Source organism: Amphibalanus amphitrite, unplaced genomic scaffold (assembly GCF_019059575.1).
Source record: "Amphibalanus amphitrite isolate SeventyFive unplaced genomic scaffold, NRLGWU_Aamphi_draft 000688F_arrow, whole genome shotgun sequence".
NCBI lineage: Eukaryota > Metazoa > Arthropoda > Thecostraca > Balanomorpha > Balanidae > Amphibalanus > Amphibalanus amphitrite.
In genome coordinates this window covers 107,906-124,345 of record NW_024882182.1, presented here as the reverse complement: position 1 = coordinate 124,345, position 16,440 = coordinate 107,906, and the positions used below count along the sequence as shown (strand labels likewise).

Sequence of the window (16,440 nt, the reverse complement as noted above, 5' to 3'; positions counted from 1 at the left end):
AGGCCTCTGGTGCCCCTGACAGACCCATGGTGCCCCTGCGAGGCCGGTGGTGCCCCTGGCAGGTCTCTGGTGTCCCTGACAGACCTGGGGTGCCCCTGACAAGCCTGCGGGGCCCCTCACAGGCCCGTGGTGCCCTTGCTAGGCCTGTGGTGCCCCTGGCGGGCTGGTGGTGCCCGGTGCCCCTGCTAGGTCGGTGGTGCCCCTGACAGGCCTGTGGTGCCCCCGGGCACCAAGGGGGTCATGACTCATGTGGCCCCCCTTGGATCTGCCACTGATACGTTATGGCTTATGCAATATGCAATTGCAGGCACTTGGTATCCCTCACTTATCCCTTATTGGGGGCTCTGGCGGGCTCCTGAGGGCCCACGTCTATCTCCGGGAGCCCTAGACGGGCTCCTTTGGGTCCTTTCAGTCCACTATAGCATAAGAGGTCTCCACTCGAGTCCTATACATCTGAGGGCGTACCCTGACGTCTGAGGTACCCAACTGCAGCTCCAATGGTCTCTTACACTGGCGGATCCAGGGAGGGGGCATTGAGGGTCATGCCCCCTTCCCAGAGGCCTAAAGTGGCCCGTTTGCCCCCTCCCCCAAACGATAATGAAACATAGTTCAATCAGTGCGTGGCCCAGGAGCCGAGTTAGACAGGGGGTGTTTTACCACCTCCCGGCCCGCAAAGGGACCCAAGCACTGACTCGAAGCGGGTTAACTGGTCGACAAAAGCAATGGTAAGTGTTTGCAAAGTAATATAAAGGCATGGGTCGGGTGGGCTACCATTTATATATTTTTATTTTTAGTAAAAAAAAAATATTCATAGTGTCAGGGCTGTGACGAAAAATAAGTGGCCTAAATCCGATGAGAAAACAGGATTTGGGGGTACCCTAGGTTTGGCTCCTGCATGAGTTGGCCCCCCCCCAAAACGCAAGCCTGGATCCGCCAGTGCGATATTGTGAGTCGTCAATGCTATCTTCAGCGTGGAACATTACTTCATGAGTTAGGCGACCCAATATGGTTCAATACTAAATGACATGTAAGTTTTCCTGATGGTAACCCGTAAGTTTTTCTGATGGTAACCCCCTACTCTCTGAACGGTTCCTGAAAGACAATGCGACAAACTCGCCGAAGAAAACAGTAATGATGAAAAGCAAGGCCCTGCCATTCAGCAGAGGGAAAAAACATTACAATGAGTCGAGAAAATAAGATGTCGACATTGAAAACACTACCCCTGCCCCGATGTGATCGCTCTTGCACAATGGATTATGTTTGTATCTTTATTCTTAAGAACTGATACTGTTTGTGACTCTAATACTAGCATAACTATATGTTAGAAATCATAGTATTGGACATTGGCACAAATGGCATTCACATTTTGACCACCGCCCCCCTAAAAAAAAGAAATCAGTTTCTCATTAGCTTTTTTTATAAGAAAAACTATATGCAGTTAGTTTTAATGGCAGGTCAGCAAATGGCCAAGGGTGGGAACTGAGAAGTGAGCGGCCGACCTAACCTCGACTGGCTCCTGGTCCGACGGCGTCACGGAGCTCCTGCCGGCGTCCCGCACTGACCCCTGACACCGCCGGCCGCCGGCCCACACTGGGGTGCCGGCGCCGCCGAGCCGTCTGGCCGGCCGGCGCGCGCACGCTGACCGCCTCACCGGTATACCGGCAGCGGAACAACAGGTGGCCAGGGACCGCGGCCCACACCCGCACCGCACCGCACAGCGCGGCGGCCGGGTTCGGTCCCAATCGGCGGACTATTGAGGTGTAGCAAGGCCTCGTCAGGGTCGGCTGACTGGTCCTACGATCGCAGCTCTGCGATCATAGCTAACTGTTTGGTTATACGAGCCAGACACTAATCCAAACACATAGGAAATTAGGGCACATGGGAAATCCCTACAGAGGTTGAGGCTAGACTCTTCCGACTCTTCAGAGCCTTGATGTCAGAAGAAAAGTCACTATATCATCCCCTATGGTGAGTAATGAGTATGCGTAAAACAAACGACTAACTGGTCATTTGCCTGACCGCAGGCGCCCTGTTATGACCAGACCCACCTCTCAACTGCGGGCTCCGCCGAGCAGACATCACCCACACCTGTCCCCATATCTCTCTCCTACCGGAACTGCCACACCAGGTGCCCTCTGTGCCACCCCGCACGTCCCGTGCACGCTGCTCCGTGCGTCAGGTCCGTGCTGATCTCATGTCACAGTACAGTTGAGCGCGTTCCGCACCGCGTTCAGTATAGCCGATAGCAAAACCAGGGGCCACTTTAGAGGAAACTATGAGTCCGCCGGTCTTTCAAATGTTATAGGCAGTGATATCCAGATAAGCAAGTTTGCATTTCCATAAACACGACGATTTGACGAGAATCATCATGCATTGAATTTGATAGTTTATCGCGAATAGAGCTGGGGCCGAGCAAACTACAAAAGCCGGGAGCATGTCCCAAATGCCCAGCACGGCCTTCCTATATCCGCTAGTGCATCGCAGTGCACAATAGAGCGTGCACTGCCGGCAACAGTGCAGCAGAGTGGAACCACGGTATGACTCTGAATACCGACCCGTATCGCACATTCCTCTGCGTTTTACTGAGTACCGGTGCGCTGGCGGCTACTACAAAACGACACAAAGCGATTTGGCCTCGCCAGGGACGTTGATGCTAGTTGGAACAGCGGGATCAGAAGGGGTAGTCGGGACCTGTGGTTAAATGGAGAAAAGCGTTTGACGTGAATCAACCTAAGTCCATTCTGCTGCTCGTTAAGTATGAACGGATCGTCTTATATCATAGAGCCGATGACTCGCAGTTCCATGAGCAAGAGCTATGGCCAATCTCCGAACACCAACGGAATAAAAACACAAGCGATAAGGTTCACCACGTTTACAAATTGAAAACCAGTTTAAGTTCATCATGAAGCTCGCAACAGCACCCCACACCAGTGCCATTACCACCACAAGCAGCCCTAGCACCAGGACACCAACAAACAGAACGCCCACCTCACTCAGAGGCACATCCCATCACCCGCAGCCACCACCAGCCCCGCCCCAGCGACTGACCTTGTGTGCTCCGCGGTCTCCGGCCGCCGTCAGCTGCCGCATCCTCTGGATGTCCTCCTGGAGCGCGTGCAGATGGCTGATGTTGTCCTCTGGAGACGAGGAGCACAGGTAGATCAGCGGCGGCCATGGACTGCCCGGAGGCGCGTGCGACATCAGCACGGGAGGAGTGGATGGGAGAGAGTGTGAAGGAGGCGAGGACGGCAGAGAGAGTGACGGAGGTGAGAGACCCGAGGGAGGAGGAGAAGAGGAGAGCACGCGGAGGGAGCAGGAGCGTGACAGGGGCACCGAATCGCCGAGGAGTGGATGACACGAACAGGGAGAACAGGGTGGAGAGGTAGGCGGCGGAGAGGGCGGAGAGGCAGCGTGAGGAGGAGAAGAGGAGATAATAAGAGGCGGGGAGGAGGGAGGTGGAGAAGGCGAAGAGGAGACGATCAGAGGCGGAGAGGCGGGCGGAGGCGGGGCGTAAAAGATCATCGGAGGCGACGAGGAAGTGTGCGCATAAGACCTCAGGTCCGGACATCGCGGCGGGGGCGAGGATGACGATATAGACGGCAGACTCTCGTCGGAGAGGGGCGGCAGCGGCGGAGAGGACGGCGGACAATGGTGGGTCGGTGTCACGGGGACCGGCGGCGCTCCCGGAGCAGCAGGCAGTCCCGAGGGCGGTTCGGGAGGCGGCAGCGGCGGCGGCGACTCGCAGACATCGTCTGACAGTGTCTCTGACGGGTCGGGAGGCGGCGGCGGCGGCGGCGACTCGGCCGAGTTGGCCGGTGAGGTCAGGGTGACCGCGGACACCGGACACCAGCGCGGACAGCGCACCAGCACACGCGTCCGCAGCATGGCTGGCTGCACCACCACCACCACAGCCGGCCGACTGACGAGGCGACACGTCCGCGGCGCCCGCACCCGCGCCGGCGACACTGACATACTGACACACACCGGGAGCATGCAGGCGGGCGGGGACATGACCACGACTCCTCCCCAGCCCCCGTCCCCCGCTCAGGACACGGTGTCTATTGCAGCTCTCCATGCACATTGCACAGTAGGAGATGACGAAATAGTACGATTATGTTGTGACCACTGACCGCAGGACGCCGGGAATCAGCGGATGGTGCTGATGCTCGTTGGTCTGTGCGGGTGTTGGGGGTTAGGGGCGCGCCGACTGCGAGGTCATTTTGCGCCCATTCATAGGCGTCGGTCATCGGCACCCATGCGAATCAAAAAGGAAATGGCACAGAACCAAGGCAGCCGCGAAAAGATGGATGTTCCTATTGACGCGATAATGGGAACATCCATACAGTCCCCCTCACTTCTGTATCATAGAAACCGATCGAACCAGGAGACGGGACTCTGGCCAAAGGTACCGGCGCGGAAGTCAATTACCATTTAACGTACAGAAGATCTGAAAGTCGGACAGATCATATTGCATCCGGATCCCCATCTAGCGTTTGAAGAGTTGGCCCTCCACTAAATCACCCCGCTCCTGCTTACAGTCAACTGGCGCCTGAACTGCCGAGACCTCATATACCGCGCCGACGATCGGCAGCACCGTTCTCCACCGCGCCTTTTCACATGACCTGTACGCCCGGAGGCAGAATATTGCACCCAAATCCGCATCGAGCGCATCGATGACACGACGTCGAGAGCCGCAATACCGATCGACTATGGGCGACCTCGGGGAGGAAAAAGGCCGGCCCGCCCGCCCGAAATACCGCCGGTCGAGCCTCGGTCGAGATCAGCAGTAATGAACGACCGGGTCGCGCACCTACCATCGAGGTCCACTGGCACGGGAAAATACACGGGAGATCGGGAGTGTCGGTAGGGACGATAGGAGACAGGGCAAATGGCAGGTGCAGCGGTATAGTCTCTCTTGAAAGTATCGCGACTCTGAGGGAAGGCGCCACCCGTCCCAGCCGCGGCTGGGCGGAAAAGTTTGAGAGCCGCTGGAAGCACTGACCGAAGCCTGAGACGCGGAGGCAGCCAGCGCCGCGGGCCGGGCCGAGGGGAGTGGTTGCGGACTGCGGAGGGATAGGGGGAGGTGGCAGTCGCCGTCCGGTAACTTGTGATGGGAGTAGGCATGTGGTCAACGGAAGCCACCCTACTCGCAGAGGATTTGTTGAGATTGTTTCATTGCAAAGTTAACAATTTGACCTGTCATCAGCACAACTGTCACAGGTTTTTGGTAAAATCCGGAAATTCGTGGACGAATACAAAACAAAACAAAATCATCAGTTGCGCCCGCTAACAGAATGCATCCGTGGATGCAGATGCACCCGCGAGCGGATTCAAATCACAAAAATTATCTCTCCAGCCAATTTGTCAATTCGCTCTCTAGCCAATTATAGTCATATACCTACTTGAAGTTCTCTCTTTTGAATGAGCCGCTTAGTGAACGGCACCAAAAAAGAATATTCACCGTTCAGCCGTCTTCTTTTTAAAAGCCCCATTTGATGCCAGGTTGCCCCCCCCCCCTCCCTCATGACAAGTTTTACGTCGTTCAGAAGGCCTCTTCACAGAAGGGCTATGACGGAACTTTGCTCCGTTGTGATTTTTCGCGTTGCATGCGCACGAGTGATTGGCGCCCACTAAGGCAGACCAATGAGCGCCCGGCTGGTGAGCCCAGGCGGCGCCGGTATCCGCCTGAGGCGGGGGACGGGGTCAAGGCGAGCGATACGAGCATGACCTTTGGCCGGCCTCCACCTGTTTTCACCCAGTTGTCAGCCGCTGGTGCCTGCGTCATATAGCAGTTTTCCTCCTACCGCCGGCGTAGAATCGTGTTACAGCGTACTTTTATGATACAGGCCATGGCCTTACTGCTGGGGTCCTCAAACTGAAGGGAATAGTTCGCCGAGCCGCCGCAGCCCATGACGCGATACTTTCAAGAGAGACTATACACACGAGTACCCCTGCGGGGCAGAGCAGCTCTATTTTAAATAGGTGCTATATATTTTACATACAGTTCTATATAGGCAGACAGAACAGAGCGCCCGATCAAACAGTCCGAGAAAAACTTATGAACCGCCAAGGTTTGCACCAAAGAAGTTCATAAAGTTAACAAAGCATGAACAGGTTCGCACCTCCCACTTCTGTTGTAAGAAGCATAATTGTAATACAGATTATCAAACGATGTCCAAATTGAAGTTCTCATCACATTACTTAACTGAAAAATCATTTAGGTATTAGTTATCTGATAATCATTCGGCGATCATAACCAGTTGATTGGCAATTTCGGGAACGGTGACCTTATCCGCCGTGTATCCAAGCACGCCTTTATTGATTGTCGATTAGCATAGGAGTATCGGACATTACAAAATGCGTGTCTTGTTGGATTTGTTCCGACGCAGAGGCCGAGAGCCGAAGGTAAAAAACTGGAGTCCAGCCATTGGTATAAATCAGACTCAGATCATATTCGTTAACTCCCGAGCCGCCGCTGGGGGAAGGGCATAAAGTGCCCCCCCCCCCGCCCCTTTACGTTTAGTGGAATATCTCTGAAACCTGATGAGCTACGACCGTGAAACTTTGCTTCAAATGAATATCTACGCAATGTTTGAGAAAGTTTGGTGGTTGTAGCTCTTAAGATGACGTCATAGTGACGTCATAAAGTTTTGTCGTTTTCCGATATGGACCGTTTCTGATATCGCTGAGCATGGTACTCAACTGTAAATGAACTAGACAGTACCCGCTGTCATCCTAAAACATCTAAGTACACTTCCAACTAGCTCTTGACCAATAATTGGTTCTTTATATTCGGTTTCATATATCGGATAGATCGTGAGGAAACTGAGAGTCGCAAATCTATAATTTGATTTCTGACGTCACTGTGACGTCATTTCAAATGGAATCGACACCAAATTTGGACACAACCTCGGCTAGGTATTCAGGAAGAGGTGTGCGAAGTTTCGCTTCTCTGTCTCTTCGCATTGCGACGATATCGTCGCAGAAGTAAAGGCGGGGCAACTACGAGTATATGCCCCCCCCCCCTCCCCGCGGCCGGCGGGTGGCGCGGGGCGGCCCAGCGGCCGCCGGGTTAACATGTATGTCTGTTTGCATGCACGCATGATATTCCAGAAGAAAGCGTGATCAAATGTACATAGGAAGGAAGAAAAAACATTGGAAGGTAGGGTGCCATAACTTGGGACCAGCTTCTAACAAGTTCACATTGCGTTAACGGTAAAATAGCAAGAGTCAATTTGTAAGGAAAGGAAATTAGATTTGCTAATGAGTTGTTAGCAGGTTGAAGTTAGCAGATATACCCTTAATATTTCAACTCTCCAACTCCCCAAACTCGAGCTGGAAAGAGTTCAGCCGCACTTGGAAGCAGATGGCGCCGCTGCGCCGACCGCCCGGACTCCCCACCCAGACTAGGGCGTTTGTCGCGTGTCACGGTGGGACCGCAAGACAGTACCGTCCGACTAAGCCATGCCAGTAGGCAGTAACCACTTGACAGTGATCAGGCCATTTAGAGGTGCCCCAGTGACTGCAAACTACCGTACTTCATCCGGGTCTGCAATGCAACCGCGGCACGCCCTGCATCCGGCCTTTAAACCCTCTTATAGTCATTACGAGTACACCAGCTGCAGAGCCAATCCACACTGATTATCGCTCCTATCCTCCCTCATCAGACTCCTGCCGCCCAACACTGACCAGCTGTCCTCTCTCACTCCCGATACCCTGCTCTGCCCCCCCCCCCCCCCCCATCCAACCAGGCACGCAAAGTGACCTATGATCAGCATTAGCCCCACTCACCTAGGACCACAGGCACCCTGCCGTTGGTGGCCTGTCCCGGAGGCACAGACACCGGGAAATGGGTGACCATGTCCTCCTCACTGTCGGCGGCACTGTCACCCTCGTCATCTGTAACAGATGCAGGTCACACAGTCAGTCTGCAGAGCAAGGAGCAGGGCGCATCCATGTAGGATTGACAATTATGTTGCCTGGTTACAGGTCGAAGGTATGCTGAAAAATAAACAGTGAGTCATAATTCCAAATGAACTAGTGACCTTCTTTGACATCAGTAGGATTATTCACCCTCAATGTGTGGATATAGATTTGTAAGATCTGCTGCAAAGAACTGGTCATTTGAGTTGATTAGAAAAATGTATGAATTCTTTTACATTGAAATTGACTTCCAAAGTGAAACATCATTCACTCACATCTCCATTTTCCAAATACCAAAAGAATATTTCATTCAACTAGGTTCCAAGGTAGGTGACGTAACAAAAGCAGCAATGCATAGTAAAGCAGAATGTCATTGGGAAGGTTAGATAGAGTACCTAGTACAGTTGTAGTCATGCAGCAGCCAATGCGGAGGAGGTACCTGGGTATGGAGCACAGTCAGAGTGGCACACCATCATGTCCCGTGTACTGTGGCATGTTTTTTATATAAATTTAGCTCAATGTTTGAATGGACGGATTGTCAGAGCCGGAACCCACGCTAAGCAGAGCTTGTTGCGGACCCCGACCCTACCGTCGGATCGCGCAATTCTGGGTAATGGGAGAATTTAGATGCCAAAGTTTAACGTGCCCTCCAAAGCCGGACACGGCCTGTCCCACTCAACTGACTTTCAACTGGCTGCGGCTGCTCCCACCAACCACAGACCATCCCCGTCAGGAGTCTCTAATATCGAGCACCGGAGCAATGTCCCAAAATTTGTCTATTTGGGTGGGAAACGACATCCAAATGAAATTCATTTTCCACTCTCACCACCATTTTTAAGAACAATTTTCCACTCCCAAGTCCCAACCAAGAAAACGTAGATTTTTTACCTATAGAAAGACAGTTGTGTGGATGCCCAGTTAGCATCAAACATTCTACACCCTAGAATAAAATGCATGCTTTTTGTCATTTCTCACTCCTTTTTGATCTAATCGAATCAGCAGTTTTCCACTCTCCCCCCTCTTTTTGGTGGGTAATTTTCCCCTCTGACACCCAAGACAAAACTCAATTTTGGGACACTGCACCGGAGCGTCTTGAACCCGGGCTCTCACTACCGGGAGTTCAATGCTCTACCAACTGAGCTACGGGACAGGCAAACGTAACTGGTAAATGTACCTCAACCTATCCAAATTGAAATGAATAATGCTATGTAGGAATGTGGCCCGCCCATCACATCCACTGAACAGGGCAGATCACAGTCACAGAGGAAAAGACAATGAAAAGACCAACTGAATGGGGGCACACAACTAATATGTGGTGTGCAGTGCACGGAGACAGGCAGAACAAGGTACTGAGTGCGGACAACATGAATACAAGTTGAAGTTATCAGATATGGGAAGGTGGAGGCAATGGGGGCCATACGGATGAATTTACTCACCAGATGAAAATACTATTTGCACACGCTTTTTCTTCTGGTATCCTGAAGCATCCATGTTGAAATACAGATGGCAGTCACAAGCAAGTCAAAGCCTGTGAATAAAACAATCGGTATGCATCAGCTCAAGCTCAGTCCCACGCACAAGGGGGAAAAGCTCAAAAAATTGAGCGCTCAAAAAATTGAGCGGGCCCCATTATGAAGGAATAGGCGAAACGATGGTATTTTACAATGCCTTTAGCGTCACACTACGGCAAATATCGTATCCAAATAAGGTATCAATGGCAAGAGAGAGCAACAAGGTTTCTTCTCGAACACTCGCCGTGATAATTTATATCGGTGTTTTCGGAAAGAAAATGCCCTAAAGACGCTCAACTTTTTGAGCGCCACTTGTCGTTCGGGACCGCGATACTCAAAAAATTGAGCGCCACGACAGACGACAGTCAGCTGGCGCTCAAAAAATTGAGTGCCGGCCAGCATCTACACTCAATTTTTTGAGCGTTCTCCGTGACAGGTGAAGCCGGTACTGGCTGCCATTTTTGATGTTATGTTCGTTGAAATACGTTAAACTGAGTTGAAACAGAAATGCAGGAAGTTGAATGCTACGTGGTACCTAAACTTTTCACAAACCCATGACATCATGTCACATTTTCCGCTAGTAGTTTTATCGGTCTTTCGGATTCGGCACACCTCAAATAATTATACAAGGCTTGAATAATCCGTATGAATACTGTAATTGATATTCTCTGACTGTACTGGGAGAAAGGAATACGTGAATACAGAGATATCCACCCACCCTTGAATATTGGAGAATTATCGCAGGAAAAACTGTATTGCCACGGTTACAACTTACAAGGCCATCGGCCGCAAACAAACAAAAATACTATACAATGTGGGTTAGATTCACAAACATCATCAAGTGTGGAACACAGAGACGAGCAAAACAACATCACATTATCGCATGCCAGCCCGACCACATTGGAACCGGGTCCGGGTGACCTGCGACCGGAACCTGCGTCTTGCCAGCATACATCACAAAAGCAGGAGGCAGTGTCGTACTGCTTTGATCCAAAATATGCCATATAACAAATGATATAAACGACCTAAGCTCGGACTAAGCTTATCATTATCAAATAGACGAATGGAAACGTCGAGTCTCAGACCAGCAGTAGCAACGATCACAGTAGCAACATCACAAAGAACACGCGGCATTATCAGACAGCCGTTTTGTTATCGGGCTACAGGCGGCGACGGCGTGGTTGCAGACCAGCTGCGAGGTAGCGGCGTGCGGGCAAAAGGCGCGGGCACACCTCCATGTGGCCGTGCGGACAGTGCGCGGTCGGCGTCGCATAGTGGGCGGCATCGGGCTGTCCCGGGCCGTCGAAGCCGCACAGGTTGTCGGCGCATGTGGGCGCGCGCGGTCACCACGGCCAGCTGCTCACCGCCAGCACAGACTGCGCAGCGTCGCCGCTCCGCCGGCCAGAACACGCAGACAACCCTTCTTGCAGTCGCACAACACGTCGCCAAACTCATTCACCTGCTCCACCATGTTGTTGATGTCACCGAGTCGTTCGAGTTGTGGCTCGTGCCGTCGAGCATGACCTGCCCGATCGGACACGGGTCAGCGGCTTCTGCTCCAGCGAAGTCTTCATCTTAGTGACGTCTTGCTGATCTCCACAAAGGCTGAGCAGATGACCTTACCCACAGAGACGGCCGACGTCCTTGCCAGCGACCGCTTGGTTGTGCAGACCTGCCAGAAAAAGAAAAGCTGTTTTGTGATCTCAAACGATTTTTTTCTTTATGCAGTGGAACAAAACGGAAAATATGTCATACAACAGGAACTAAAAAAAAGATGCAGCCTAGGTCGTCTAAGAAATGGGTGCAACATTGATAAAATTCTTCATTGAATGAATTCTGCAAATGCTTTTGATAAAATGTGTGGTGATTATAAGGAGACCACTTTACTATAAAATTGCTCAGGATTCCCTATCTGGACCTGTCAAAAAATCCTGACTGCACACCAACAATGAGCATTAAATCCAAAACCTCTACCAGGTACCTAGGGATAATTAAATTCTGATTCAGGAAAATATTTCACATCATACAAATAAAAACCTTTACTATATTGAAACTGTAAATGTGATGCTGATCCAGTGACCTAAGGGTCTCAAAGTATAATAATGAATTAATCGATTATAAATTTGGTGGTGACTGCCCACTGGCGTCTGGCGGCCTAGACCTTGAGGCTTGAAAGTGGCCTTCCTTTTCCGTTGACTCCGATCCTCCAGATGGAAATGATATAAAGGATAATTTTTATCTTATTTCATATGAGCGAGCCAGTCAGCAAAGTGGCTATCCTGTTTCAGCATTCACCCACACAATAGTTGACTGTCAGTCTGTCATGCTGTCAGTGTTGTGAAGTAATGAAGGAGTTGAGTTTTGTTGATTATAAATTGTGATGTTATGTAAAGGACTGGAAAATGAATGTGAAAACTATGGAAACATATTGGCAGAGTATTGTCACTTACTATCAGGACATATGGATAGAGAATACATTCAAATTAATAAGAAATGCCAAATATCAAGGTACTCAATCACTGATAGCAGTGGACTATCATATGTTTTAATGTCATTTATATGAAAGTTAAGACTGAAACTACCTTTTACCTCATCATAACTAATGAAAAATTGTGTGAAGAAAACATTCACAGCCTCTTTGCAGCACTTAGACCACTAAAAAACAACAATTTTCACGTAAATATGTTGTGTCTCCTTCCTTCAAAACATCATATCGGATGGCGCCACTTTCGTCGACAGTTACTTATCTGCACGCAAATCGAGGAAAACGTGAATTGATTGACGTTTACGTGTTTCCGAATTTAAAATCACAGCATATTCAAACTTTTCAGTGTACCTTTTAACATCTAAGTACAACTAAAACGATAAAAACTTACCCTCAACACAAGGACGACGACAACCACGCGACCGGAGACGTCGCGACGAAATAAACAAACGGCGCCGCCAAATGAAAAATATTCTCCGATATGGGTAATGTGAAATTGAATCGCAATCATTCTGGGTAGTATGAAAAATGCTCTTTCCAACAGAACCCTAGTAAAAAACGTGAATGGACAAAAAATAACTTTTATTTCGACATAAATATTGGCCTGTTTTTAAGTCATCCTGGTATGCCGTAAGATTTCGACCTAGAAATTGGTGTTCCCCCAATCATTGAAGCTTGAGCAGTGAAAAATATGAAAGCCTAATCTGTTTTGCATCATTAGTGATTCTCCTAGGGTGTTGCCATTTCTCCCTAGGTGTTGCGAGTTGCTTTTGCAAAACGTGTTCCTGAAACGGCTCAATTTTTTGAGCCCTCAGCATTACGCCTATGGGAGCCTCTGACGTCACACGCTCAATATTTTGAGCGCTCAATAATTTGAGCTTTTCCCCCTTGTGCGTGGGACTGAGCTGGGAGCTTAAATAAACTTTCACCTTGTAATAAATGCATAGCTTGGATACAATCATCCTATGTGCTGACTGTCGCAAATCTAGGTAAGCATGAATCAGGAAAGTAACCAGTATTTCAATTTCTGAGTCAAAACATTGTTGTTGTGATGGCACAAGTTCAAGTTGTTATGAAAATTGAACTGATAATCCGCGTAGTAGCATGAGCACGAACGTAAGAATGCCAACATCTTAGTTACTCCCGCACAAAAATATCAGAAAATTGTTGCCAATTTACCTTTTCGAGGTCATCCAGACAAAACAAAATACACAATCCACCACAATCCACCGCGGTCGACGCACAAAATACAAGGGTGGGACCAAGGCTATATAAACCAGGTAGAACGCTCCGGGAAAAAAGTTGGAAACAATAAATTAGTTGCGGCATTCCCTGATGACGCGAATGTGGGTCAGCGGCCGGCGGCCGGCCGCCGCTAACACTGTATGAGGAGGGATGCGCGGAACTTTTGCTTGTTGGTGATTGCGCTAGGCAGTTAAATGGTAATGTTAGGATATGTTTCGAAAGTAAATTGAACGACGGTTCGAACGCCGTCAATGAATTTGCGATACGACGACTATTTGTTTAGTTAGAGCCGGCGAACTTTTACCTTCCGACCGCGCGCGGAGGCGATATGATGCCACACTGGCGGTTTTTACGATAGCTCAAAATTCTTTTGAGATAAAGAGATGAAATTTGGCATGTCCTATCTTTTGATCAAGCTGGATCTTATGGTACAAGTCGCATATTTAAGGTAGGTCAGGTTGTTGACCTATGTTGTCGCTCGTGAGCCTCTGCACAGTCCAAAAACAACGCAATTTCTGAACACTCAGTGCCAAGAAATCCTTCACAGAAAGATGACACTTGGCAGAAAGAAGAGTTGTCGGTTTCTTACCGTTCGTATGTGTCGTGTTTTCACAAGAGTTTAGTAAGGTCAGGTCCGTCACGTGACCTCCCCTCATAACTCAATAGGTTTACTATCATAGAAGCGTTAATCAATCGCCGGAAATCTTAGCCAATCCCACTGGACACTGGATCCATACCCACATGGGGCCCTCCTGACTGGCCACTCCCCCTGAAATCCACAATAACATTGGGCTGCGGCCACGGTTATGTATTAATGCTTTTCACTAACAGAAATACAACTTCAACCAGCACAGTGCACGCCGCCACAACAGTCCGACCCACGTCCCTGATATCGACTAGCTCCCGGCCGGATGCACATACGCGGAGCCAATCAGTCCGAATGTGACCTGCAGCTTACAATTGCTGTGTCGCATGGCGCATGGCACAGGACGATTCCTAGCAGCTGTCGGCTGGAGTGGAGAAACAGCACGTTGCGACACACCGCGCCGGCGACAGAGCTCAGCAGGGCTGGTTGGAGGCTGGAGCCGGAGGTAAGGGCGGACACAGGCACAGACATTGCAGGACAAATAACAGGATGTCAGTTAGGGATATAATTCAAGACGAATAATTCAAGACGGACTGAAATAATACACATTTTGCTCACTTGGATACCAACTTCAAACTTGACGTTTATGTATAGCACCATGGAAACAATGAGCACACAGGAAAGAAACAAAAGATGAGGGTTTTTTAACTCAAGGAAGTAAAACAGCCCGAAGTGCAGACAAGCACATACTTTTGGTAATATCTATCAGCTGTCCTACTCCTCTTCTCCCTTCATCAACTACTGGACACATTTGAAGCATCATATATAGCACCAATGTCCATAACCAAAGCTTGCAAGTAGTGTTAACTTCTATGAAGCCAAGGGAAATGTGCCTACATCATGCATGTAAACTCAAAATTACACATGCATGACAAAGGAAGCTTATGTAAAGAGAATAGTTGACAAAAGCATCTCATGGTTACAATTATTCAAAACTGCACACAGGGCAAACATAAAAAGCAGCAAGTGTACTGTTCTGTTATGCTAAGAAATAATCCAAAACAAAATACAATCTTTTCATGTTTGAAATGGTTGTTCTTCTATGCTCCTTCATCCATATCTTGATTACAGATGGGCTGTTACTGTAGGCTGATGAAGTGACACTTGATTGCCTTTGTGCGAGATTCAGTTGCAGCCTCCTTGGTACTGCACTGGAAAGCAGATTGAATTGAATGCCTCTGAAAGATAGGAATACAGGCAGGGTTAGCTGTAGTAGTGTCAATGATAATAGACATGACATTTTTGTCCTTTGACATACATTTGTTGAAGTACAAAAAGGTACAAAATAAATTGGTTTGTTTCAAGACACGCACACTGCACAAAGCCGCACAGACATTACACAGGCATATGAAATTGGTACACATAAAATTTGATGATTAAAAAGGTCAAAACTTGCAATAATAATTGAAGTAAAAGTTACAATCACAATCATTTGATTTAAAATGACTTGACATAAGTCACAAGACGCAACGCTCCTATTCTTTTATGCTTTCATTATCCTCCACATATCAACCAGCTTGATACCAGGCTGTGCAATAGTGTGTACATAACCCCATGTTGCCATTTTATTAGAGCAAGTGGGGTTACAACAACAATGCTAATGTCAAACCCACATCTGCAACCCGTACTGCAGTTTCAATCACCTTACAAGCACACCTTCTGGCAGTTTGATAGGCAGAATGGTCATTACTACTTTCCCCTCATATTCAACACATAGTCCCTTTATACAGATACAGTTTAGACCTGGTTATGGCAAGCACTTTCGAGAAAAGATATGATTAAAGTCCAAGACAAAGGTCGAGAGAAACAACACCAACATAAAACACCGACTATGTAGCACTAATACTGTCAAATTCATAAAAATATATACATGAGTCGATCAGAAATTCACTGTAGATTTCGAAAATGGTGTCAAATGCCACTCGAATACCCCCATTCGCATGTACGAAGCAATAAAACACTGACCTTCAATTCCGCGTGCCATTCTCCATAGGCCACTGTGTATTAAATAACGCGTTCACTGATAGCAAAAAATAAGACCCACATATGACGCGTTTGCTACCAGCCAATCAGCGCTCGAGTTACCGAGCGCTGATTGGTGGAGAGGGCCGTCGTCAGCAGCTAATTACACGTTGTTTTCCTTGAACATGTGCGTGAGCGCTGATGCTGCTCACGGGCTGTTGCCATTTTTCGTAACGCTGAAGGCACGGGAGCGAACCCCCCTGGGTGGGACTAAATGCTTACTTCGAAATCTAAGCTACGTTGCGGCATTGGCGGTTATGTGCGGCGTGTATGCCGCATTATGAGTAAGAGGCGACCACTAAATTAAAGACTCAAACGCTCCGACCGGTTCTCAATGAATAACACTGCATACCAAAAATGCCAACCGCTCTCGTCATAAGATATTCAGCTTTAAATAACTAGGTTATCTACATCATCATTTTGAACCAAATTAATACTTTCAACTTAACTCACTCATTCCTTCCTTTGTTGTCTCCAAACAGTCGTTGGATTGTCTGGAAATCGTATGCTAAATCCCGTACCTGTATGCGACTGGTGCATATAAAGGCCGATAAAAGAATTTGAATAGGCTCTGGCATGCGATTTCCTGGCTACCCAAAAAAGTCTGT

At 48.9% G+C, this 16,440-nt stretch overlaps 1 protein-coding gene across 4 annotated transcripts in view; it reads right to left on the bottom strand.

Moving 5' to 3' along the window:
- LOC122364635 (rho guanine nucleotide exchange factor 18-like) overlaps positions 1-13,172 on the bottom strand; it is a 67,583-nt gene extending 54,411 nt beyond the window's left edge. For 2 of the 4 annotated variants that reach the window (XM_043335210.1, XM_043335211.1), the window contains exons 1-2: positions 7,792-7,826; positions 3,049-3,137 (exon numbers count right to left, since the gene is read on the bottom strand). Coding sequence is in view for 2 of the 4 variants with exons in the window: in XM_043335212.1 (XP_043191147.1) it covers positions 3,049-3,137; positions 7,792-7,899; positions 9,360-9,414 (252 nt within the window). In the remaining 2 variants the exon portion in view is untranslated. Of the gene's footprint in view, positions 1-3,048; positions 3,138-7,791; positions 7,900-9,359; positions 9,452-13,098 lie in introns of those variants that run through there. The other 2 variants (XM_043335212.1, XM_043335213.1) reach the window with 2 other exon arrangements.
- Positions 13,173-16,440: the final 3,268 nt, after the last annotated feature.